At 41.6% G+C, this 24,288-nt stretch overlaps 2 protein-coding genes across 4 annotated transcripts; one reads left to right on the forward strand and one right to left on the reverse strand.

Moving 5' to 3' along the window:
- Positions 1-22: 22 nt before the first annotated feature.
- ints9 (integrator complex subunit 9) lies at positions 23-9,072 on the reverse strand. Of its 2 annotated transcripts, none has more exons than XM_049590132.1 (17): positions 8,921-9,071; positions 8,140-8,267; positions 7,981-8,041; positions 7,723-7,785; positions 7,310-7,449; positions 7,047-7,133; positions 6,653-6,773; positions 6,213-6,347; positions 5,495-5,606; positions 5,225-5,405; positions 4,535-4,595; positions 4,198-4,369; positions 3,972-4,096; positions 2,114-2,281; positions 1,747-1,845; positions 1,522-1,659; positions 23-1,217 (listed from the first exon to the last, which is right to left on the reverse strand). In XM_049590132.1, the coding sequence occupies exons 1-17, from the start codon at positions 8,927-8,929 to the stop codon at positions 1,041-1,043; spliced, it is 1,977 nt and encodes a 658-aa protein (XP_049446089.1). In that variant the 5' UTR covers positions 8,930-9,071; the 3' UTR covers positions 23-1,040. The 2 variants fall into 2 exon arrangements, 1 of the variants encoding a protein (XP_049446089.1); XR_007450381.1 differs by having other exon boundaries at positions 1,081-1,217; positions 1,747-1,895; positions 8,921-9,072.
- A 432-nt stretch (positions 9,073-9,504) lies between these two features.
- On the forward strand, positions 9,505-23,829 carry pla2g7 (phospholipase A2, group VII (platelet-activating factor acetylhydrolase, plasma)). Of its 2 annotated transcripts, none has more exons than XM_049590157.1 (11): positions 9,505-9,652; positions 11,373-11,494; positions 13,808-13,958; positions 14,459-14,552; positions 14,657-14,725; positions 18,225-18,396; positions 19,415-19,528; positions 21,747-21,838; positions 22,115-22,285; positions 22,374-22,522; positions 23,022-23,829. In XM_049590157.1, the coding sequence occupies exons 2-11, from the start codon at positions 11,399-11,401 to the stop codon at positions 23,120-23,122; spliced, it is 1,209 nt and encodes a 402-aa protein (XP_049446114.1). In that variant the 5' UTR covers positions 9,505-9,652; positions 11,373-11,398; the 3' UTR covers positions 23,123-23,829. The 2 variants fall into 2 exon arrangements, with proteins under 2 accessions (XP_049446114.1, XP_049446113.1); XM_049590156.1 differs by lacking the exon at positions 9,505-9,652 and adding an exon at positions 9,672-9,828.
- Positions 23,830-24,288: the final 459 nt, after the last annotated feature.

Here is a 24,288-nt window from a genome sequence, read left to right on the forward strand (position 1 = left end):
AGTCGTCCAGTGAAGCAGATGGTGACAGTTTACGTTATCTTTTTAATTCTCCATCACCTGACTGAGTTTCACCTATAATACGACTGAACACTGATTTACTGGGTTTGACCAAGGTATATAAATACAGACCAGTTTCTGAATACTCACACTGTCAAAAGTAGCTGAGGATTCGAGCTTTAAATCTTCAAACAGCTTCACTTGCACTTACACTGTTGCCAAGCAACCAGTCCTAAAACCTCAATCCATGTGCTGTCTGGTAGGCTTTTTTGTTTTAAACAGCAGACATTTTGACGTGACCAGCACAGGTGTTACTGGTGACCTTAACGATGGCTCCAGCATGCACAGCACCAGGAGTTTGAAACTGAAACAGCTCAATGAAATTCAGCTGTGTTTTATGCTCTATACTGCGACAAGTCAAAATGTCCTCTGCACAAAAAATACACCCTATTTTCTTTCAATAAGGGAGCAAAGGATGAAACATTTCATTCAGACACATCTCGAAGATTTAGTTCACAGTTAGAAGCACCCCGACCTGTTCTGTTCCAACGCCTGGTTAATCATCACATCTGGAAACTTGCCACGTCTTCAGCTGATGGGTTGATCACAGACTGATCTCATTTAGCCAGACAGTCCTGCCTCAGCGCCAGAGCCAGGTCAGGAAACTTGACCCAGTCACAGTCGTCTGGGGTGGGGCAAAACCCAGGATGCAGTGACAGCGCTCTCACAAAATAGTGTTGGGGGAACTTTTTTTTAGTGGAACATTTGCATGTGGGGAGGTTAGCGCTGCCGCTAAAATGGCTAACTGTCAGCAAAAGTTGCAGTGATAAAAACATAGCTGAGAGGATCTCTGAAAAACATTTTAATACAAAATACTATTTTACAAAATATAACTGGACTTCACAGTAAATCTACAGGCGGAGACAGTCCAGTTCACAGCTATTCGTCCTCAACTCCCCCTCCACCATCCTCTCTTTTTTACAAATCACAGTCCAGTGAAGCAGAAACACCGGAACAGTGAGGAGACGCGAGGAGGACTCGGGTCAGAGTTTCTGCAGGAAGCGCAGCACCAGGTCTCGCAGTGTGGTCCGCAGCGGCTCGTTGTTGTCGCAGACGATGTGTGTCCCGTCCTCCTCCAGCTGAATCAGTGTGTCCTCCGCCTGCAGGTGTAGAATGTGTCCGTCTGCTGTCTCCTCCACTTTGACCTCTGTGATACCGTGCTGCAACGGGAAGACTACATGATGAATACACAATCAAGTTTCATAGATAACTATGTTCTTCTGCTTGTCATTCAGCAATGGACACAAAAATGCAAAAGTAATTTCTGCTAAAAAAAAAAAAAAAAAAAAAAAGTTGTAGTTATTTCTGGAGAATGCTCTACAGACCAATCAGACTGTAGTCACCTCCTTTGGGAACATTAAAGACACCGTGAATGAGGGAGCAATGACGAGAGGGCAGCAAAGCACAGAAATGTCACCACTGGCTGTTTTAAAAACAACACTAAGGTTCCTACAGATGTCTCACCTTCTGCAGTGTGACCAGGAAAGCTTCCAGGGGCACAGCTCCACTCAGCAGGGGTTTGGGGGCCAGCACCACCGGGGGCTCCTCCATTAATCGCTTCCTCTTCTTGCTGGGGGGCACCGGAGGGGGTTTGGGCACCGACTGGCAACACAGGAGAGGAAAAACTTTAATTTAAAAAGACAGCAGGTTCAACAGTGACGTCCTTATTAACACAGTCATGTGACACACCTGGAGTGTGTGTTTGTTGTCCTTGGAGTGCAGCACTGCAGACACAGTGGCCAGTGAGATGCCAGGTTTGATCTCAGACGGCACCAGCGAGTTGGCCAGCTGTGAACGGAAGAATCGACTTTTAGGTTTGATAACTGGCCACCTGGGATCTGACAGGAGACACACAATCTTTAACTCTGACAGGTTTATACACGTCATCGTCTCCTACCAACACAAGACAATCTACAATATGCACTCATCATCTGTTTTCAAAGATTTTATATTTTATTCCACATCGTCTGCTGAGTCTGTTAGGTCTCTCTTAAGCAGAATATACTCACACCGACATGAGTTTAAGCTCGTGAGTTACTGCTCTGATGTGACTCACCTCAGGCAGGATGTAGACGCGCTCATAGCGGCGTCTGAAGGGCAGGTTGAGCACAGAGCAGCGTCTGTAAGGCATCGGAGGAGGCTGCAGCTCCAGCATCAGATCAGAGCGGTGCGACTGGGTCAGTGGAGGCTGGGTGTACTGCTCTGGACACACCACATGGAGGGGCTGCAGGAGGGACAGACAGGAGACAGTGATCGGCTCCTGGTGGCTCATTCAGTCCTCTGAGGTAGGTTAACTGAAGTCTAGACTGAGCATGTTTTTATTGAAGACAGACGGGACTGAAAGGTTTAAATTACGGCTGCAGAGGGAGTTAAACTTCTCATCACTGTTGTTGGTCGATGTCATTGAAGGACAAAGGGACTGAATCACTTTGCATGGGGACAGAAAAATGCGGTTGTGTTTTGTTTGGAAACTGAGACTTGTGGAGATGATGACACGAACATCGGTTATGACGTGTCAACCACAACATTATACAAAGGTCTTCATATCTTCTGTAATTTTTTCCTCATGTCCCATCACCATGTTCCTCTGGTGATGGATAACATGACTGGTAGCACTCTGTTATGATGCCATATTTGTTTTGCAATGACTCCCAATCTCTTTTCCGCCACCTTGACCACCTTAAGGCCCTGACACATCGAGCTAACAGTCGGCCGTTGGTTAATGTTGGCCCACCAGTGAACATCTGTTGCTCTAGTTCGTGCGGTGCGTCCCACTTCGCTGCCCCTCGTTGACTCCTGTCTGCTTTTTTTCCAATCAATTTCAGCATGTTGAATTGGCGAGAATCAGAAGTGAGGAAAGTAAACAAAGAGCTGAAGTCCAGAGGAAGTGAGACCGAAACAAACTTGTTCCATGAGGTCAGATTATTTTTCTTTATCCATTGAGCTCTTTAGCAGAAATGTTTCCTGATGGTTTGTGTTATGGTTCACTGGTGCGCGGCGTTCTTTCAACACTGGATTGTGTTGTTAACATGCTAACTGGCTAACTAGTGGTCTCTTCCAGTTTCCCTTTTTGAATGATAAATACAGATGATCGCAGTCTGCTGGTGCGGAGAGTTGTTTCCTCTCACGCAGGCACAGAATGTACGTGATGGTTAGCTGCTGGCTATAGTCTTTGCGGTGTGTTCATGTGCAACTGCTTGGCTGAGACACGAGGCAACAGGCGGCAAAACAGTCGGCTTTCATTGCCGCGAGTTCTCTGAGGTCAGTTTGGTGTGTCTGGGCCTTTTTAATCTTGATTCGTCGTCGATCCAAGCAAAGAAATCTGGTCTTACTGATTGCTGTCTCTGTAGTAGACAATGTGCTTCCTGTTTACACCTGAATGCCCTGTGAATTTAAACGGCCATTTAAAGTGTTTTCAGGCCTGTAGGTATGGGCGGATATAATTTTTTAAAACTGTGCTAAAATGCTTCTGTGTATGGAGATTGTAGTATTAGTGTGGATGTGGCAAGAATTATAAGGTCAACTGAAAGACTAACCATTAAACGTCCAATTTACCTTCCAGGACTGTTGTGTATTCCCTCCTGCTCTGCTCTGAATGCTGATCTAATATTGTTCTGTTATCTTGTTTGTGCCTTTCCTGTTAGCTTGTAAAATTGTTTCCATCCTTCTCTTTCACCCACAGGACTTCATTATTTGCTTGCTGCACAATTCTCCAGTACTGTGTGTAGAAAACACCCACGAGGCGGCCATTTCTGAGCCACACAATCAGGATATTTTTCCAGTCATTATCTCGTTCAATTTGGCACTTCTCAACCTCACCAAGGAACCCTACACAATGATAAACTCCCTGTTCATATTTGTGCGATCCATTTACTGCTTATTTCTCCCACAACCCAAACAGGTGCAGACCGTACCTGGACTTCTTTGAGCAGCTTTGACACTTGGTGGAAGTTGAGCCGAGTGTCGATGGGACAGTAAACGCACTTCATAGCCAGCGGCTGGTACGGAGCCAGAGCATCCAGGTAAGAAAAGTCCGGCTCTGGTGATGTGAAAGAAAAGTCACAGAGAATTTATAGTTACAGGCTTTTCCTTCATGTTCGGTGTATGATGTGGGAGTGTTCGTGATAGAGTTGTAGTTACCAGTGAAGATGATGGTGTTGAGGCCGGATTTGCCCCACAGCTCCATGAAGTGAACCACGTCCCCGAAGCGCAGGGATGGATGACCGGTGAACACCACACACGGCTGACGGAACTCACTGCTGAAGTCTCCGTGGATGCTCGGGTAGTGCTTCAGCTTGTTGGTCTGGATCAGCTGAAACAACAACGCAGCACATGTAAGACAGAAGTTTGTAAACGTTTAAAGCCCGAAGGAACTTTTTCACAGTTCTACCCCTTTTTTGTTGTGCCCTCGGCGTAAGAACTAGGAACGATCGTAGTGCTTAGAGCGCCGTTTTGAGGAGTCAGCTGCAGAACTCACCTCTGCATGAGGGAACGGAGGCTCTGGAAGATAAACCTTTGTTTGCTTGTTGTGGCAAAGCCTTAAAAAAGAGAGACAAAAAAAAAAGTGAATGCACGTGACGACGGGAAACCACAGCTCTCAACGGCCTCAGCCAATCAAGTAAATAAGCACCATTTACAATTTGTTTCGACTGCATTTATGTGCTTTTAAACCAACATCAAAATCAAGTGACAAAATCAGAATCAAGTTACAATAAAATGTTCTGTTGAGAAAACTTTGGTCCTCGCATTCATGTGGATGCAACTTGACTGGCTCCACCCACCCAAACATCGTTACAGACCAGAGGAATGTGATGAAGAGCTCAAGGTATCAACCTGGCCTTCAAATTCCCCAGGTCCCAGTCTGATCAAGGATTCACGGGAAGTGCCTGTGCCCCCTATCCACATTGGGGCCTTCTTGGATTGGACTTGGTTCTGACCTGTCGAGGTATGGACCCTAACCCTAACCCTGGAACCTATCAGATGGGATCAATGCTAATGCCAGAACTTAAGGTTTCCCAGCATGATGCTGCAGTGTAATGAGATGATCAATATGATTCTCTTCACCTGTCACTGTGTGTGATTCAGTATTACTTCATACATGTGCTGTACGTGTTCTGTATGCTGACAGATTTCTAAAGTTTGGACATTTTGCCGAACAGCTCCTCACCACTCAGCAAAGATCTGAGAAAACTCCAGCGAGCTGTTGGCGACGGGTGAGATGAAGTAGAAGGGCGTGGTCCCCAGGTTGGCGCTCTCTATGAACTGGTACAGACACTCCAGCAGGTCGTATATCACCCCCGACGAGTAGCACGGCACCAGCACATTTCCTCCTGCTCGAATCGTCATGGCTACGTACACAGAGAGAGAATAAATACTTAGAACTAGAATTACCGCCTAAATCTTTAGATTTAACATAATCCAGTACGTTTGGACCTACCGAGGTTGCTGCAGAATTCTCCCAGCATGCCGTCTGGGTTGGCGGTGGGCATCTGGGTGAGGCCTGTCAGAATCAGAACATCACTGTTCTTCAGGGAGCTTTGGTCCATCGGCTGGGAGGAGGGAAGATGAGACTTTACATTATCAGCAGCCCTGTGAAAAGGTTCCTCTAAGTTTGTCATGGTACCAGAGTTCCCACATGTTTTTACCAATGAATTTTCAAAACTTTTTGACAATATTTTACATTTGCAGAATTTAGACTTTATTAAAGTAGTTTGAAGTGACTAGGCCTATACAGCGATATAGCTATACAAGAGATGTCAATGTACTTTGACGTGTTTGGACTCAAAATTTTCAAGTTTGTATGAATTTATTTCTTGTTAAACAAACGTTTGTTTCCTGCTCACTCTGGTCTACGTGTAGTTCTAATAACATTTCACGCGCTCTACAGTATATTGTATATTAGTCACACAAGGAATGAATTTGTGCAATGTTTCATGTGTTTTGGGATTTTTATAAACATATAAACAAAAGCTGACATACAGGACGAGGCTTTGATCATCTTTCAGTTTGAAAAACCATGTTAGAATCTGTGATGTTAATTTAAATGCATTTCACACACAAACACTGAGAGTCAAGTGAAACACTCGTGTCACATTCTGGATCGTGCAGGTTTCGGTCGGCCCCCTTAGTGTAACTTCCTCCATTGTTGGACTGACCTGTGGGTGTGTGGTGAGGAGGGAGGAACCCGACACATAGGAAACTTTCTCATGATGAGACTGGATGATCCAGTTGGAGCTTCCCAAAGAGTAACCAGAGCTCAAGGGGGAGACCTGTACGGCTCCGAACAACTCCTGGAGGGAGAAGGAAGAAGGTTGTTACGATGAGAATACAAGAGGATGTATACGGATATTTAAGATCAAACATAAAAACTAATCCTGACCAAAATCCTCAATTCGAATGAAGTGAATAATCGAATTAAAAGAGTTAGTCATTATTTATTGAATATAACTTGCACTGGCTCAGAGTAACCCCCTCGAATGTCAACATTATGAAAAGAAGCTTCAAACTATTTCAGCTCTGAGTGTTACCTATACAAAAACAACGTATACCAAATAACCCTGATCCTGTGTGGTGTAGGAGGAAAGAAAGTTCTTACCACTTTCTGTGAATATCCCACGAGCTGCACCTTGCTGAGGGCAGAGTTGACCTCCTGCATGCTGTAGCATCGTTTCCACGTCCACACATCTACTGCATCCTTCAGCGGCCCTGGGAGCATCCTAATGTAATAAAATAATGATTTTTAAAAATTTGATTGCATTAGTTAATCTGTTGAAAAGTAACTGACGGTAAAATAAAATAAAATAAAATGGGGCCAATTAAAACCAAATACATGACAAGATCAACAGTGGAAAGGTAAAAAGCTTCTAGGACTGTGTTTGAAATGTCACATTTTATATTTTTACATGATATAATTGTAATGCAAAAATACACAATTATCCACAGCTATATTTTTTTTGTACATTTTCAATTTTTCTCACCAATTTTCTTACCTTTGTATTTCCTTGTTTTTCCAGCAGGTGGCAGACTGGGCTTTGGGAACTCTCTCCATGAAGTTCACCAGTTCCTCCATCAACAGTCTGTGAAAGTGAAATAACAACAGGAAAGAACTGAAACCACAACATCAGCCGGAGTTTATTTTCCTGACGTTACATTTCGTTCTTCAAACTCAACTTTCAAATAACAAAATGCACAGTGTCCTTTAAATTAATATAAAAACAATATGATGAAGTTTGCATCCCTCGTATCTCCTTACCTGCCGATCTGTAGGGTTGGTTCTGTTGCGTACACTGTCCCAGTGAAGCCTGTGTGCTCAGTGATGTAGGGCAGCGCCATCATACAGTGGTAGTTGGAGATCAGGATGACATCGATGGTGGACAGATCCAGCAGTTCCCTCTGTGGTCAATATAAATAATGTGTATTATTACACTGGGAGGAGCATTTATTATAATCTATATTAGAAATACTGGATTGTAAAATAATAACATGAAAAGAGAATGAAATATCTGGGCTGGCAAGTTAATCAAGCCATTCAGTCAAAAGGAAACTGACTGACACACAACTAGAAAAAGGATGTGTTAGGGTTTTAATGTCCCGCAGCACAATCATTCATTTGAAACACTAGACTTCAACTAAATATCCTGCATGTATGGCAGCCATGTTTGCTACCTCAGGGAGACAGAACTCTGGTTGTGAGTCCACAAACGCTCGTCCTGCACACTCCTTCAGCTCCTGCAAAGATGCAAAGAAATAGCTTATTTCCTTTTGTAGCGTCACAGACAAATATCAATGTATTTACATTTTACAGACAGAGCGAGAAACAGACACAACTCTAGGTAACCCTCACAAAGCAACAATCAAACATGAGCTCTAGTTCAGATACGGAATACTCAGTGAATTAAAAGCAACAGAAACAGCTTCTCATACCTTCTCCAAGTTTATCGTTCCGTCTTTCGAGACCCAGCCAGGTAGTTTGGACAGTCGTGGGCTGAAAAGAACAAAAAAAGAAAAACCCATCATGACTAAAAACAAGTTGTCTGTCTATTAATGAATAAATGAAGGCACCACTTGATGTCACTGACTCACCTGTGGACAAGAGGAAGGGGCAGGAAGTTGAGGACAGAGGTGGTGTCCAGCCCACAGTCCAACATGATGGTGGTGGATTTGAATTTGAGCACATTGCAAGGCAATGTGGGATGGCCAGACAGACAATACTGAGAGAAGAAAAGAAAGTGATTAGTAACAAACATGGCTGTGTCAGCAACACAATACATGACAGATACAGAGCAGAATAAAAACATACAGCCACAGTCTGATGCTCTCCTGTCTGGTGTGTCTAGTTTACTGATGTAGGTGACTCACCTTCTGTGCAAGTGTCCCTTAACTTACCTGGTTTTAAAAACTCCTGTGAGATCTGTGTTCTGTTTCAGAGTAGTATTATTTCTGTAGCCTATTACTGCTCTGTACAACACCTCGCCTCTGTTGACAGTTACTTTGAATAACTGTAGCTATAAAGTCATGAAATAATACAATTAAAAACACACATTTAGTGCGGGCAGAGAGTCTATAATCTGTGCAAAAAAACAAACACAAACAGCTGTAAAGTTTGGCTCATTTTAAGAACAAAACGCTCCAACTGTGAGTATTTTCATATTAGCTTTCATAGCTTGGCTGTTAGCCTAGCTGTTAGCCTAGCTGTTAGCTGGCTAGATAACGTTACTGACTGCTAATAGAGGACCACACAGGGCTAATAGCTGCTAAGCTAACAGGATAGAGGAAAGACACCCTGACGGCTTCGTGACCCATTATTATAGCCAGCTGAGGTTGTGTTGGCGACTTTAACTGTGCCAACAGCGTGTTAACTCACCAGCTTCATTTCAACGGTTGATAAATGACTTATTTCGCCGGCTCCGTTAACAAACACTGCATCCTTCTACGGTGTTCTTCGTGACTTCACTCGCCTTGTTTCTATGACACTTGCTCCCTGCTGCCCCCTACAGGCGCGGGGCGTTCATTCAGCCGCAGTAAATAGCGTAAACAGGTAACGTTGGACCAAATATTCAACAAAGCAGCGCGTATTTGTTTGTTTGTTCATGTCCTGGCACAAAAACAACAATATTATTAACCACAGCGGCCATGTTTGCTGTCAACAGATGCAAGTGCACATACTCCAGCGGCTATCCAAAGCAGAGCCATACATAAAGATCAGTTCAGCCAGTGTTAAAAAGGACTTTAGAGGACACACATTACGTAGAATATATGTTCTGTAATCATGATAATAATACGATCTTGGTTTCCAGCCCTGGATCTATTTTTTATATAAGTTATAAAAACTTCAGGGTGTGTTTAGGCAGTGAGAGGCGAGGCGGCTGGTGTGTGACGGTGGAGAAAACAAACCCTCTCCATTCACCACTCTGCTTTAGCCCCTCCCATCATGCTAGCAGTGGCTAGCTAAGCTAACACCGACAGCAGCGACCTGTCAAACCGCTCCCGGGTGACTCACACGGGCACATTTATCGGGACATATTCACGGTAGTTACGCGGTAATGTTGCGAAACTGATGTAGTGACTTCGGCACACGGCTACGCCTGTATCTCCGGTAGGTCTCGTTTCGTTTTGTTAAATAGCTAGCGTTAGTTTTATTGGTGTTTTCGAGGCTAACAGTAGCCTGAAGACACCGAGGGTACTTCGCTCTGACACTACTGACGTCTATGTTGTCTCATGGAGGATTTATACGGTTATTAGTCAAGAGGACAAACGAGTGGGCGAGGACAGGTAGGGGACAGGTAGGGGACAGGTGGGGACCGAAACAGCACAGGTTTTATTAATACACATTTATTCTACAGTCAGCTTGTTGAAAGCAGTCGAAAGGTTACGGGGAGCTGTTACATCAATGGGTGAACTTTGAGTCTGACTCACACTCAGATACATCATGATCTCACTAACATGTTGTCATGATTATTTTATAGTTATTTTAGTTTTCCCGTCAGTAAAACTGAAGCTCACAATCAAACAGTAATCATTCAGTCAAAAATGAAGATGAAAGATTAACAAGTGTTTATTTTTTTTCCACACATTAAAATGTAATGTCTCACACATTAACAAAGATCACTAATAACGCAGAGCATTTTTATACTGTTCAAAGAAAGAATTTAATTTGGAGTTGTATTTATAATCTGCTGACATTTAATATTCACTTCCTGAAGTCTTTATCAGCAGTTTAATTCTGCAGAATTAGTCTGTTTTTTCTGTTAAGTCATCTTACGACATCATGGCTGTCATCCTTTATTTATTTATTTATTTATTTAGCATTTATATTTGTTGTCGAACACATTTTTATTTTATGAACAGTCCTTTTTGTATTTTTTATTTATGTTTTTTTTTAAATTAGAAAAACCTTTTGAGATATATATATATATAAAAAAAAAAAAAAAAAAAACATTTTCAAGGCTGTCCAGGCCCGAAAGTTATATTGAAATGTAATTCCTCATACATTAACAAATATCACTAATAATATGTAAAGAACAACAAAAGCATTTTTATACTGTTCAGTGAAAGAATTAAAATTTGAACTGTATATATAATTAATATAATGACATTTGAAATAGTCTGATTTTGTCAAGTCATCTAATCTCAATCATGACAGTCATCTTTTTTTTTGGCGTGCTGGATTTTTATTTAAGATGTTTATATGCATTTATTCTTCTTAATAACAAATGTTTGTGTTATGAACATGCCTTTTGATTATTATTATTACTACTACTATTATTATTTATTTTTTATTTTTTAGTTAACTTTATTTAACCAGAAAATCTATTCAGATTAAAAATCTCTTTTTCAAGAGTGTCCTGGCCGAGACAGGCAGCAACATAAGTTACAGACAGACAACATGGAACAAAAATACAAAATAAAATATAGACAGCTCTAAAATAAGAGTTGTATTTGTCCACATTAGAATGTAATTTCTCATACATTAACAAAGATCACTAATAATGTAGAGCAAAATAATCATTTTGATACTGTTCATTGAAAGAATTAAAATTGGAGCTGTATTTATAATTTGCTGACATTTGATATTCACTGCCTCAAATCTTTATCAGCGGTTTATTGTGGAGAAGAAGTCTGTGTTTGTTTTTTGTCAAGTCATCTTCTCTCAGTCATGACTGTCATGAGACAAAGCGAGAACAGAAAGAAACTGAAATTATTTAAAATGCACTGGGTTGTTTACACAATACTATCACGTGTACATCAATGTAATATGAACACTCCTACTTCCTGTCAACAGTGTTATATCAGTTAAGTGTGTGTTTGTTTGACAGACCAGAGGAGGTACAAACTCTTCGCCATGGGGAACACCTGCAGTAATCACCTTGGGATCCCTCCAGCTAAGGGCCCTCATGCTGTGGGATGCACAGACTTCATGATGGACCACACTGTAAAGGTAAAAGCAGAAGCCGACACACAGAGGATTCTTTTAGTGTTCATTGTTCAGGAGGTTTTTACTGGTGTCTCTTCCTCTCCAAAACAAACAGGCCAGCTGAATTAAACCAGGAAAAACATTGAATATAGACGTTTTACATTACAAATCAGTGTTTCTGTGACGCTGTTCAGCACTTGCTAATGTGTGCTCACCTTTTTTCTCTGGTAACTTAAGATCCAGATGTTCAAGAGGTTTTTATTTTGTAACATTTTTGTTTTAATTTATCATTGCTGTAAGCCTAAAGTGATTCTTAAATTCAAATGTGTCGCCTCAACAGCGAATTAAAAATTATATTTAACATTTTGTAGACTAAAATGTGCGTCACACGTCTACAGCACGTTGCCTTTTCCCCTAAATTTACCTCAGTAGTTGGGGCTCGTCTTGAGTCTCCCTGGCTAGAGTCGTCATGGATTCCAAATGGGAACCAATAACAAAACGTCTGTGTGAAATTTTGGGTGTTAAGATTGACTGCTCTCCAGCTGTGTTACATGAGGTATGATGTTATTAAGAGAAGGTCAGACAGTGTTTGTGTTAATTTTTTTGGTTACTATGCTCTGTTTTGTTTATCGCACTAATATCTACATGTGCGGTGATACTGACAGCAGTTATATGTTAATGTATACCTGCGAGTATGTGAAATAATTGGTTTACTTTCACTGTCAATGCTGCAAAGTTAAAAGCTACACAGAATGAAATGGAACAATGCAATTACAGAGAGTATGATGTCTTGAACAGGTGGGTTTTGAGTCTAGATTTGAACAGTGGAAAAGAGTCGATGTTACATATGTCTGGTGGGAGTGAGTTTCAGAGTTGGGGAGCAGAGCGACTGAAGGCTCTGCTCCCCATGGTACTGAGGCGGGCGGAGGGCACAGAGAGGTGGATGGAGGAGGAGGAACTGAGGGAGCGGGAGGAGGTGGCAATGTGGAGAAGATCCGACAAATAAGGAGGGGCGAGGTTATGGATGGCCTTGAAGGTATACAGAAGGATTTTGTAATCTATTCTGTGTTTAACCTGGGAGCCAGTGGAGATGCTGTAGGATGGGGGTAATGTGGTGAAATGAAGGGGTTTTGGTGATGATGCGAGCAGCTGAATTCTGGACCATTTGAAACTTATTGAGGGTTTTTTGAGGGAGACTGAAGAGGAGAGAGTTACAGTAATCAATGCGAGATGTGACGAGGCTGTGAACAAGGATCAAAGTGGTGTGGGGGCTGAGGGAGGGGCGGAGACGATTTATGTTGTGTAGATGGAAGTATGCAGACTGGGTAATATTATTGATGTGAGAATGAAATGATAAAGAGCTGTCGAGGATGACACCCAGACTCTTAACCTGAGGGGAGGGGGAAACTGAGGAACTGTCGATTATGAGGGAAAACTATCAGCTTTGGATAATGTAGATTTAGTTCTGATGAGGAGGATTTCGGTTTTTATCACTGTTTAGTTTTAGGAAGTTTGAGGTGAACCGGGATTTTATTTCAGATAAGCAGGTAGTGAGGGAGGAGGGTGGGAGGGTGGAAGTTGGTTTGCTGGATAAGTAGAGCTGGGTGTCATCTGCGAAACAGTGGAAATGGATATTGAATTTGCAGAAGATAGTGCTAAGGGGAAGGAGGTAAGTGATGAAGAGGAGGGGACCCAGGACAGAGCCCTGGGGCACACCTGAAGTGCCCCAGAGCTCTTATTCTGTAATGTCATCGATTACAGTTTGTACAGCTGCTATAAAACTGTTCCGTCAGCAGCAATAAGAAGTTGATAATCAATTCCATCATCAGTCACTCCTGCAGCAGTTCACAGGATAAGAGTTTCAAAGTTCAACGTGAGAGGGAGACAGAATATGTACACAGTAACAATCACACACGTTAGGGACGTACAGTTAGTGTGCTTTATTCTACACATCAGCTAAAAGTGTAATTATCAACGTAGGGCTGATTAATTTATCAATATTATATCGTTACGATATGCGACTATATCGTCTTAGACTTTGAATATTTTAACATGATTTCGTGTCTTTCTCTGGTTGTAAAGGCGGCATTACACTAAAGTGGTGTCATTTTTCTGAACTCTGCCACTTTTCCTTCACCCACTCTCTCATTATATCCACATTACTGATGATTATATATCAAAATTGTGTAAATATTTCATGAATGCACCAGTAGTCAGTCCTACAATATCAAGGTATTTGGTCAAACGTGATAATGATATTTGATTTTCTCCGTATGGCTGAGCCTGAAGTAAGCTAACAACACTTTTCTGTCTCTCCTGTGTGTGTCTCATTTACAGGGCAGCTTCTTCCGGCTTTACTATCCTTGTCTAGAGACTGAGAAAGCCGAAAAACCAGACTGGGTACCATGCAGGGAGTATTTCAACGGGTTGGCAGACTTCATGAAAATCAACAGGAGCCTCAGTGAACGGATTTTCAACTATCTTTTTGGTAACTTCAGTTAATAAAATGCAAAGCATTTCAAATGTGTTTTAAACATGTACTTAAACTAATTTTTCCTGAACCATACCAGTTTTTTCTTGCATGTTTTTGTTCATTAATGACAAATATAATAAGTGTAAGTTTCCAGAGGTTTTAAATTTGAGAAAGTTTTCACTCCTTCCAAGCAAACACTGGTTAACCCTCATTTTACAAAGTGTTTAAATCAGCTTTGAAAACTTTGATAATAGTGAAAGCAGAAATGCCGCCCACTACAATCAGAACTTACCAAACTCTGGTGTGTTTCAATTCTGCAAGTCAATGGTCACACTTTAGAAATATATGGGAACCAGCAGTTGCTTGAAAGGTGGGAGAATGTACAATGTGACTGCAGAGAAATGGCCATCAGTAAAATAAAGTCTCCATAACTCCCAGTAAACTGCCTAAAGTGTCCACAAACACAAACACAAACGGTCCTGTGCTTTAAGATGTTTGTTGATTTGTTGTTTCAGGTTGTTCCAAGATTCCAGCCTCGATGGATGCTCCATTTAAATCAAATGAAAAATGTCCTGTCATTATCTTTTCTCATGGCCTCGGAGCTTTTAGGTACGCACAATCAATTTTAACACAACTACAGTATTTACTCATTATGAACTGGAAGTTCTGATCAGCTGCAGTGGTGTAATTTACATGTCCTTGGTGTTTTCTAGGACTTTGTATTCAGCTATATGTGCAGAATTGGCCTCTCAGGGCTTCATTGTGGCGTCCGTGGAACACAGGTACAAGATTCTTTTTATTACTTACACTTTTTGCTGAATCATGTTGCTGTCTGGATTTATTTAATTAAAAAAGAAGCTTCTAATAGAACACAAATCAGGATCGGAGGGCAGTTATTAAAGGAACACTTCACCCACAAAGTGACCATTTGTGTGTCAGTTACTCACCCCTTATGTGAATTTGTGAAGAACACTAAAAGAATCTAAAAGTGGAGAAAAGTCTTGATGAATTACAGTAAAGGGGGCTGCGTTTAACAACAGGAAAAACTGTATCAAAACATTTACGAACTGTTACACACCTGGTGCAGTATAATCTAAGTCTCATTTGTCCAGTTCTGTGTTCAGTACTTCTAAAGCATGCATTTTCCCCAAAACGTCCCTATTTAAAACATTTCTGCGTAAGAGTAGCATGCCTGGGTAAGTGAGTGTGTTTGAACGCTGCTTGTGTGTTCCACTGAGCAGAGTTCAGATCAAGTGGCAAGCTCTGCGGCTAAATAATGAAGCCAACGTGAAATGAAGCCAAGTGCCAAAACTGCAGTTCCCCTAATGGCCACTTGAGGCTGGCTCCAACAGCGAGTCAGTCCCCACAGATCTCCATGTTAAAGTGTCCAACTTTACAGCAGAAATGAACATGTTTACAGCCTGGTACAAAAACAGTTTGGTCTCTGTAGCTAATTTCAACACACATGCAACTGTACAGAGGCTGAATTTTTATATAATTTACCTGTTTGCATTTTATTAAGGTTTAAAGTTATGCATGATTAGTTCCGTAGCTGCTTTGACTGACAGGTGAGTGCAGTCAGTTGACATTAAAGTTAATTAATTAACGTCTCATTCAGAGTTTGGTTTTACTAAAAGATCCCCTAAGTTGAATATTCCAAAGTTTCCCACTTGTTTGTGTTTATTTGTGGCGATCAGCCATGATTAAAACATTTGACGCCACAAATAGATTTTCAATTTTTGAAGCTGGACCGTTCATTAGGAGCGCCGATTAAACATATATACCGTTTAGTTATGTATAGCACCACACTGTAGGAGCACAGGAGCGTACTCGAGGCACAGATGGAGCAGCAGAATGTCAGGCACATTAAACTGGGTCTGATGCGATCCAATCTAATCTGATCAACACTGAACGGATCGACTGATCAATTACCCACCCTGCGAGTCACAAACTGCCGCAGAGGAAAAAAGAACTCATGCGCGGCGTTCACGGACCCTCAAAGACATTCAAATCCCCCTCTATAGTCAGCTACCACCACACATAGACTCTAATTCTATGGGAAACACTGATAGGTGCTGCTTCCACATCATTGGGCCTATAAAAAAACCTGGATCGGCTACCTCCAGTTTAGCGCTCCGCTAACTTGAATGGGGATAAGAGATTTAATCTTGCAGCTACTCTAGACTTTCCAGATGTTATTGGACCAAATAGATTCAATCCTGATAGTAAGTCTATGGGAAAAGTCTTTTTGGGCCCAATGACATCAAGTGATGGACCCGGTCATTGTAATTTCACTGTTTGGCCACTACGAAAACTGCCTTTTCAGACAGGAGCACTTCCTGGGGGCCTGCAATTCACAAACCGAGTGACGTCACAGTGGCTACACCCATTATGGCATGCAGTCTATGGTTCAAATGCATGCGCCAGGCCAGGCATGTTTCTCGTCCGCGCCTGAGACTGTTTCTGTTTAAGTGTTACTGCTGAGTACTGAGTGTAAGACTCAATAAATGAGACCTGAGTTATACTACTCGAGTTGTGTGAGAGCTTGTAAACTGATGTGTTGATACAGTTTTGCTTTTGTTAAACATGGAAGCTGATTCCTTCAATTCATGAAGCATGTTCGTTTCTTTTTTTATCCTCTGTTCACTGCAGAGGCATGTAAGAAAAACAAAGTTTGGATCATGACTTCCATGTGACACAGGACAAGTAACTGATCTACAGTTGATCATTTTGTGGGTAAAGTGTTCCTTAAAAACAGCTTTAATATTGTAGACTATCATGTTGAATCTTTATTCAAACTGCGGCTGACAACATCAACACTGAACCTTTGAAACGAAGGCCACGTGCGAGTTGGAGGAAATTCTAGTTGAGCGTTGGCCAAGCAAACAATAACAGAGGGCAGTCTCTTCTGCAGGCAGCTGTCTGTTTATCTGTGGAGTAAAAGTGGAAAGGGTGTGCAGACAATAGTACGAATCAACCAGGTCATCACATTTCTTTTCAGTATAGAGACAAGGGGACAGTATGGAGATGAACATAATGGCCACAGCTAGTCCGTCACTCATGTGAGTTAAAGTGGTATTCCACTGAATTTTCGCAGCCGATTAAAGGCTAAAGCCACAGAAAAAGGACGTGCCAGTGTTTGGACCTACTTCATGGCTGTGTGAGGCGAAACGCACTTTGTTTCACGTGCCTCTATTGACGGTCAGAGGTCAAACCAGCTGCTCAGCCGCTGGGGCTTTTGTCACAGTGCCAGACTAGTTTGTTTAGTCTGTCATAGCAAACAAACCAGCGGTCATAAAGAACATTAATTCTCCTCCAGCGTCATGTTGAGTCGCAGCAAAAGCCCGTTCACTTTAACAGCAAGTCTGAACAAGGAGAGCTTCTAACGGACGTGCAGATTACATAATATTTATCAGATAGTCGATTGACAATGTGTTTTCTTGTTCGCTTGAAACAGGATGTATTCTGAGGCGGTGCTGCTTCCTGATAACAAAGGAAGTTATATTCATCTCTGCGGCTGCAACTAATGATCGTTTTTATTAGTGATTTATTTGATCTTTATTTTCAAGATTAAACATTTAGTCTATGAAATGTTTAAAAACAGTGGGTGGTGTTCACAGAGCCATTCTGATATTTTTAATTTGTTTGCTTTGTTCGATTACTGCCTGACGTCCATCGGTACACTTTGAAAAAACACCTTTTGACATTTAAAGACGATGTGAGTTTTCAGTTGCACCCTTTTGCAAAGACTGGGGATCTTACAAAGTCACTACTTGACTACAACTAGACTCCTCTTGAGATTATTTCCCATCCTGCTCCTGGTGGAAAATATTGCACCAAACTCCCTTCAAGAAATATGATAATTTAACAATGTCTTACATGACTGCAAAAACACATATCTCTACAAACACAAGATAAATGGCATCATAGGTCGACAGTATTCTTGTCAATTCAGCATCAAAATAATCCATAAAGATAAACTACATTTGTGTTCAAACAGTTTGGATTTTGTCACCTCAACTCAGCACCAAAATGATAGAGATCGCAGCAGCAACTATCATGATTTTATTCTGACATTTGAAATGTGTCTGCAACAGTAAAATTACTTGAAAAGTCATCTGGTGTAATAACGGTCACAAACTTACATTTTACTGTCATATCTCATAGAGAAAACAGAGAGCCAGAAAATAAACACTGATATAAAACTATATTATTTCAGGGTTTCGTATGTGGTACTCAGCTTTTGATTCATAATAACTATGTGTTTCTTTTCATACGCAGAGACCAGTCAGCCTCAGCTACGTATTATTTTCGTGAGAAGACAGAGTCAGAGAAGGCAAAGGACAAAAAGCCTAAAACGTCGGCCTCAGCCGAAGACAACCTGGTGAAAGAGTGGATGTACTACAGAGCTCTGCGGCACGGAGAGAGTGAATTCGCCCTCAGAAACAAACAGGTACTTTACTATGGGAGGAAGAATCCATGACCTCTAACACACTGACAGCAGCATACATGAGTCAGCAGTCATGTTAAAGGGATAGTGCACCCAACAATGCAAATTCAGCAATTATCTACTCACCCATATGCCGAGGGAGGCTCAGGTGAAGTTTTAGAGTCCTCACAACTCTAAACTCTAAGAGGGGGTAGCAACACAACTCCACCTAATGGAGGCTGACGGCGCCCCAGATTCAAACGTCCAAAAACACATAATTGAAACCACAAAATATCTCCATACTGCTCGTCCGTAGTGATCCAAGTGTCCTGAAGCCCCGACATAAAAAGGTGTTTGGAAAAACGTCATTTGAACTCTGTTTTTAGCCTCATTGTAGCCTGTAGCTCTAACTGCCTCTCTGTACACCGAGCTCACATGTGCGCGCTTGTGCTTTCCGAACAACTTTTTATGTTGGAGCTTCAGGACACTTGGATCACTACGGATGAGCAGTATGGAGATATTTTGTGGTTTCAATTATGTGTTTTTGGATGTTTGAATCTGGGGCGCCGTCAGCCTGTGCTGATGGTGTTGTGTTGCTACCCACTCTCCCCTCGGATCTCCGTAAGTGTTGTGAGCACTCTAAAACTTCACCTGAGCCTCCCTCGGCATATGGGTGAGTAGATAATGGCTGAATTTTCATTGTTGGGTGCACTATCCCTTTAAGGTGGAGGTGGAGGCTGTTTTCCTCCTTTATACAATGTGGCTTCAGCTGGATTGTGCAACATGGTAACCAACATGCTGCATGACTGATGTTCACATCAAAACCACATCCTTGTTTGTACTCTGTTCTCTGATCTTTCATGTGATAGGTCTGTCATTTGATCTCCCCCCCTGTTTATTTTGGCATTTAATCTCTGCTGTGTTTATCATTTTAAATACTGAGCTTTATGTTTGTATTTTAAAAGCTGGAGTTTATGTAAAACTACAGTGATATTTAGTGCATGCTTTTATCCTAACTGTGACTCTTTGCTGTCTCTCCCAGGTGAAGCAGAGAGCAGATGAATGTATTCTGGCTCTGGATAAACTCAATGAAATCAACTCAGGGATTCCAGTGCAGAATGTTTTGCAAACACCGTTTGACTGGACGACGCTGGAGGTAACGTACTCATGACCTTTGAGTTTCTTTCTTTGGAAATGAAAACCAAGGCAGCAGCTGCGCACCGTGACAACATGAGCCGAACACGAAGTGGTGATTATACAAGCTGGAGCACATCAGCAGGCAAAAATGGGAATTTATACAAACATCTGTAGGGTTGGTTTAGTGTTCTTGATTACAGTAGATAAGATTCATTATGTTGAAGTTTTCATTCATGTGTTGTAGTAGTTTGCAAGTCTTCAACAGATTCAAAGGGAAAAAAGAAACTGGAAAAGATCCTTGAAAAGTCTTGAAAGGCACTGAGACACAGGTGGAGACAGAGCAACATTTCCTGGAAATTATTACACCCAACTTCCTTTAAGAAATATGACATCATAACAATTCTTACGCAACTGTGAAAACACATAACTCTACAAACACTAGATAATAGACGCCGTGAGTCGACAGTAGTACTTTTTTGTTTTCACACACAAACACATAAAATGTGTTTATAGGTTAACATATATCAGACATATGTATTGTATATATATTTTCAGTTTTGCTCACTAATTTAATGACCTGTTTTGCGCTACTATTGTTGTTTGTGTAGTATGCTGTAAATTTTATTCACTGTCTTTTAATTGTATTTGTGCTTTGGCAATATGTTAGATGTCATGCTAATAAAGCCTGTTGAATTTAATTGAATCGGAAATTTAAAAATAAGGCTTTAATTGGTATTAAAATGTCGGTGGCTTAGTGGATAGAGCAGGCGCCCCATGTACAAGGCTGTTGCCGCCGCGGCCTGGGTTCAATTCCAGCCTGTGGCCCTTTGCTTCATGTCACTCCCTCTCTCTCCCCACTTCACACACCACTTTCCTATCGATTAAAGACAAAAAAATTGCCCAAAAAATATCTTATTTTTTCTCTAACTTAACATTGGAAAATCTCAAAATAACTGGCAATATCTATTTTTTTAAATAATTAACTAAATGTCTCTCGCATAACGTCACACAGATCAGGTTAGTGGAACCAACAACACACACAAGGCAAATCAAATGGAGCTTTTATGATACAATAGTTTTCTATTTAGTTTGACAATTTTTCAGCATTTGAAATCAATCATTAACTTTTTAACATGACCACAAATACATGTTTAATGTTAGAATTAACATTTGGGAGACCCAAAGCAAGTGATGTCGATTTTTGGCATGTTTTTTTCTTCAGTTTTGTTTATTGTAAAATTGGTGTTAAATTTCACTTAAAAAGTCCTAAATCTAAGTTGCCTTAAAGAGGCAACAGATAGGATTCGGGTTTTTTTTAGCTTGGCGCCGCCTAGCGTCAGCGGTGTTGCTCGCACTGTCGCAACGACCAAATTGGGGATCAGAGATAATCAATAAAATGTAGGCTGTAAAGCCACCAGTATACCTCTGTGTATATGTAGAATGAGAAGGTGTGTGGACACTCTACTGAACAAATGAGTAAAGAGACCGAGCAACAATTATCAGATTTATCTGAAGAAAAAACAAAGAGTAAGAGGTATACACTGTCCAACACTCGCTACCCGGTCTCTGGTTGTGGCGATTTGCGATGCTGGCCAGCTAGGAATGAACTAGCAGCCAGTATAGTACAGTCCTCTCTCGGCTAGCTAACATTTAGCCGTGTTACTTACTGATCCATTAGAAAGAAAGCTAGTTGGACATGGGTTTTGAAGCCTCTTTGGTCATGGAGCTCCCTCCATCTCTTGAACGCCTGACTGAGGTTTACTCTTGTTTTTCTTCTTCTTTCATCACTCTCCTTTTTGCTCTTCTTTGCCTCCTCACACAGAGGAGCTCCTTTTCTTTCGCTAGGCCGTTTTTCACTTGTCTCCAAACTTTGTCCGTCTGCCATTGTGCTCGTGACTCAACTATCTCATGCCCAACTCCTCATAACGACCAGCTCCAGTCCCTGATTGGCTGACCGACCAATTTTGCAATACATGACGCGTTTCCTGCCGTAAAGCAGATTTTTTTCCACGAAATTTCGGCACCAGTGGCAGAAACTTATTGCAAAGCCACTAAGTAACATATGTAAACGCTGATAGTCTGATTTTACTGTGGCCACTACCCTGTGCAACCCACATTATTTTCATAATGATATATTTAGGAAAAAATGTTGTCTCTTCAAGCTGCAGGAATCCCAACCTAACAAAGAAGTGTAATCTGATCTTATAAGTGGTCATGTTTTTCTGGTGTCCTGACAGAACTCCATGGATCTGTGCAGGATCGCAGCGGTGGGACATTCCTTCGGAGGAGCAACAGTGATCGAAGCTCTGTGCAAAGAGGTTAAATTCAAGTACGTGGATTCACAGTTTACATCAGAGTTGCATTTATTATCACATCACCTTGTGTCAGAGAAGCAGGAATATGATTAAACATATGAATTATGTTTTTTAAATGATACAAATGAGTTTCAACCTCTCCTCAAGCAAGGAAGATGGAAATCTGCTACATCATATAGTATGACAGTCGTATAAAAAACAAGATAGTGAAGTAAAGCTAAAGTTAGATATTGAAGTAATCCGCTTTGTATTTTGCAATAACCGTCCCTGGAAACCGTCTCTCCCATCAGGTGTGGCGTAGCGCTGGACGCCTGGATGTTCCCTTTAGATGACGAGATCTTTCCTCGGGTGAAGCAGCCGATATTCTTCATCAACTCAGAGAAGTTTCAGTGGGCAGGAAACATCAGCCGCATGAAGAAGCTGGAGTCGGCGGTCATTCAGAGGAAAATGATCACCATCAGGTACAACAGACTGAAGTTGGGTTATAATCTGGTCGGTTGTTTAGTCCTACTGTTTTCCTGACTTTGTGGTGACGTTTTCCTTCGTCAGAGGAACAGTCCACCAGAGCTTCCCAGACTTCACCTTCCTGACGGGGAACTGGATCGGCAAGCTGATGAAGCTGAAGGGAGAGATCGACCCCGAGATCGCCATAGACCTCTCCAACAAAGCAACACTAGCCTTTCTGCAGCGCCACCTTGGTGAGAATAAGGACACATCCACACTGATGTGTTCTCATTTTGAAACGGAAACAATCTCTGCACACGTGAGCTTTTTAAGAGTTCAGAAATAATCTCCATTTGTACTATAGTGCAGCTCAGACCAAAGATTCACGACTAGATGAAACTGATTAAACACGTTGCAGCAGTGTGAACTGGCCGGTCTGAGCTCAACTCAAACCGGCTGATGGTGTCACCTGCAAGTCAGCTGGTCAAATGGCTAGCGGCTGGTTTTAAAGCACGTCACCTGTTTCAACAGCCAATCAGTGTGTACGAGTAGTAGTACACTAAACGAGTAGTGTGGACGCTCGGTGTAAACGGAGCAGTAGTCATGCATTAAAACAGACAAAAGCAGTGTTGATGTCACCCTAATAAAGCGCTCACAGTCCCCAACAGTCATTTGTAGGAGCTCACAGGTTCATCTTGGAGTTTGTTTGACACTTTTAGCACAAATGCAAATTCTGAATTCTGTGTTTTGCAGGTCTGGATAAGAACTTTGATCAGTGGGACCCTCTGATTGACGGGCTGGATGACAACCTCATTCAAGGAACTAACGTCACTATGCTTCAGTCTGCCATCTGAACCGCCTCACATACTGCTGAATGTACCCGTGACTGCCGCAAGGATTTCACCTCACGCATGGGAGTCAGTCAGTGGAACAGTCCCCAAACGTGAAGCCGGGCCTGCTTGGCATTTCACACAGACTGAGGATAACAATCTGGAGTGGTACCAGACAGCAAGGATCATCTCTACCTCATCAGCAGGACACATCTGTTTTTCTTGACAGATAAACACTCGCTCGGTGTTCCAGTGTTTGTTTCATGAGGCCTGAATGTTGCTGAGCACTTCTTCTTTTCACTGTTGGTGAAATCTTCACCATTTCTCAGAGAAATGCTTTAAATCTTTTTCATCTTTGAGTGTATATAAACTGAGATAATGATGTTAATTTGCATAAATACCGTACATCTCGGAGACGAGCTCTGCAGTGATTGCAGTGTGATTATGGAATAAATCAGATCCAAACGTTGGGCTGGGGATGGACATGGTTAATCTGAGATGAAGTATTAACCCAGCCATGATATTTTTAAAGTAAATGTATCCATCCTGGTTCAACAGAGGGCAGCTACAGAAGCAGATCAGCATCATTAAATACTTTCAAACACTAAGATGTGCCTTAACTCACAGTACTGTTCATCCTGGGTCAGTGACATGTAACAGCCGTCTACTTTTATACATTTACAGACTCCAATCTGCCATAAGACATCAAATAAACCTGGTTTGTATACAAATAGTTTGTGTGGCTTCATTTTCCATGTTTGTTAATTGAGTTTAAACCTTGTAATGCTGTGAGAGGAGAAACTGGTGCGAAGGATAAAACAAGTCCACTAGCAACAGCTGTTAAATTATCACATCACAGAAAAAATACCAGCTAACATTTCTTCACAAACTAGAGCTGCCAACAGGGAAAAACACCCAGATGTAACTTTATATATATTTTTTTTTAAAATTAAAAGACACAGTTTGGATCTTTATAAGTGCATTACCTCCAGTTGATGTCAGTCAGCACGCTTCCAGTTTGGAGAAGCAGGCTGGAGTACCAAGATAGAAGCTAAGCAAATGGGGCAGCAGCAAAACAAATTTTAGCTGCCTAAAAACATCAGTGAAAATATCAATACAGCATACACTTAAACTGTTAGATTTTTGCTGCCCCCGGCCACAGCAGTACGCTGCTTAGCTTCTGTGTCAGT

Source organism: Epinephelus fuscoguttatus, linkage group LG11, assembly GCF_011397635.1.
Source record: "Epinephelus fuscoguttatus linkage group LG11, E.fuscoguttatus.final_Chr_v1".
NCBI classification, from domain to species: Eukaryota; Metazoa; Chordata; class Actinopteri; order Perciformes; family Serranidae; genus Epinephelus; species Epinephelus fuscoguttatus.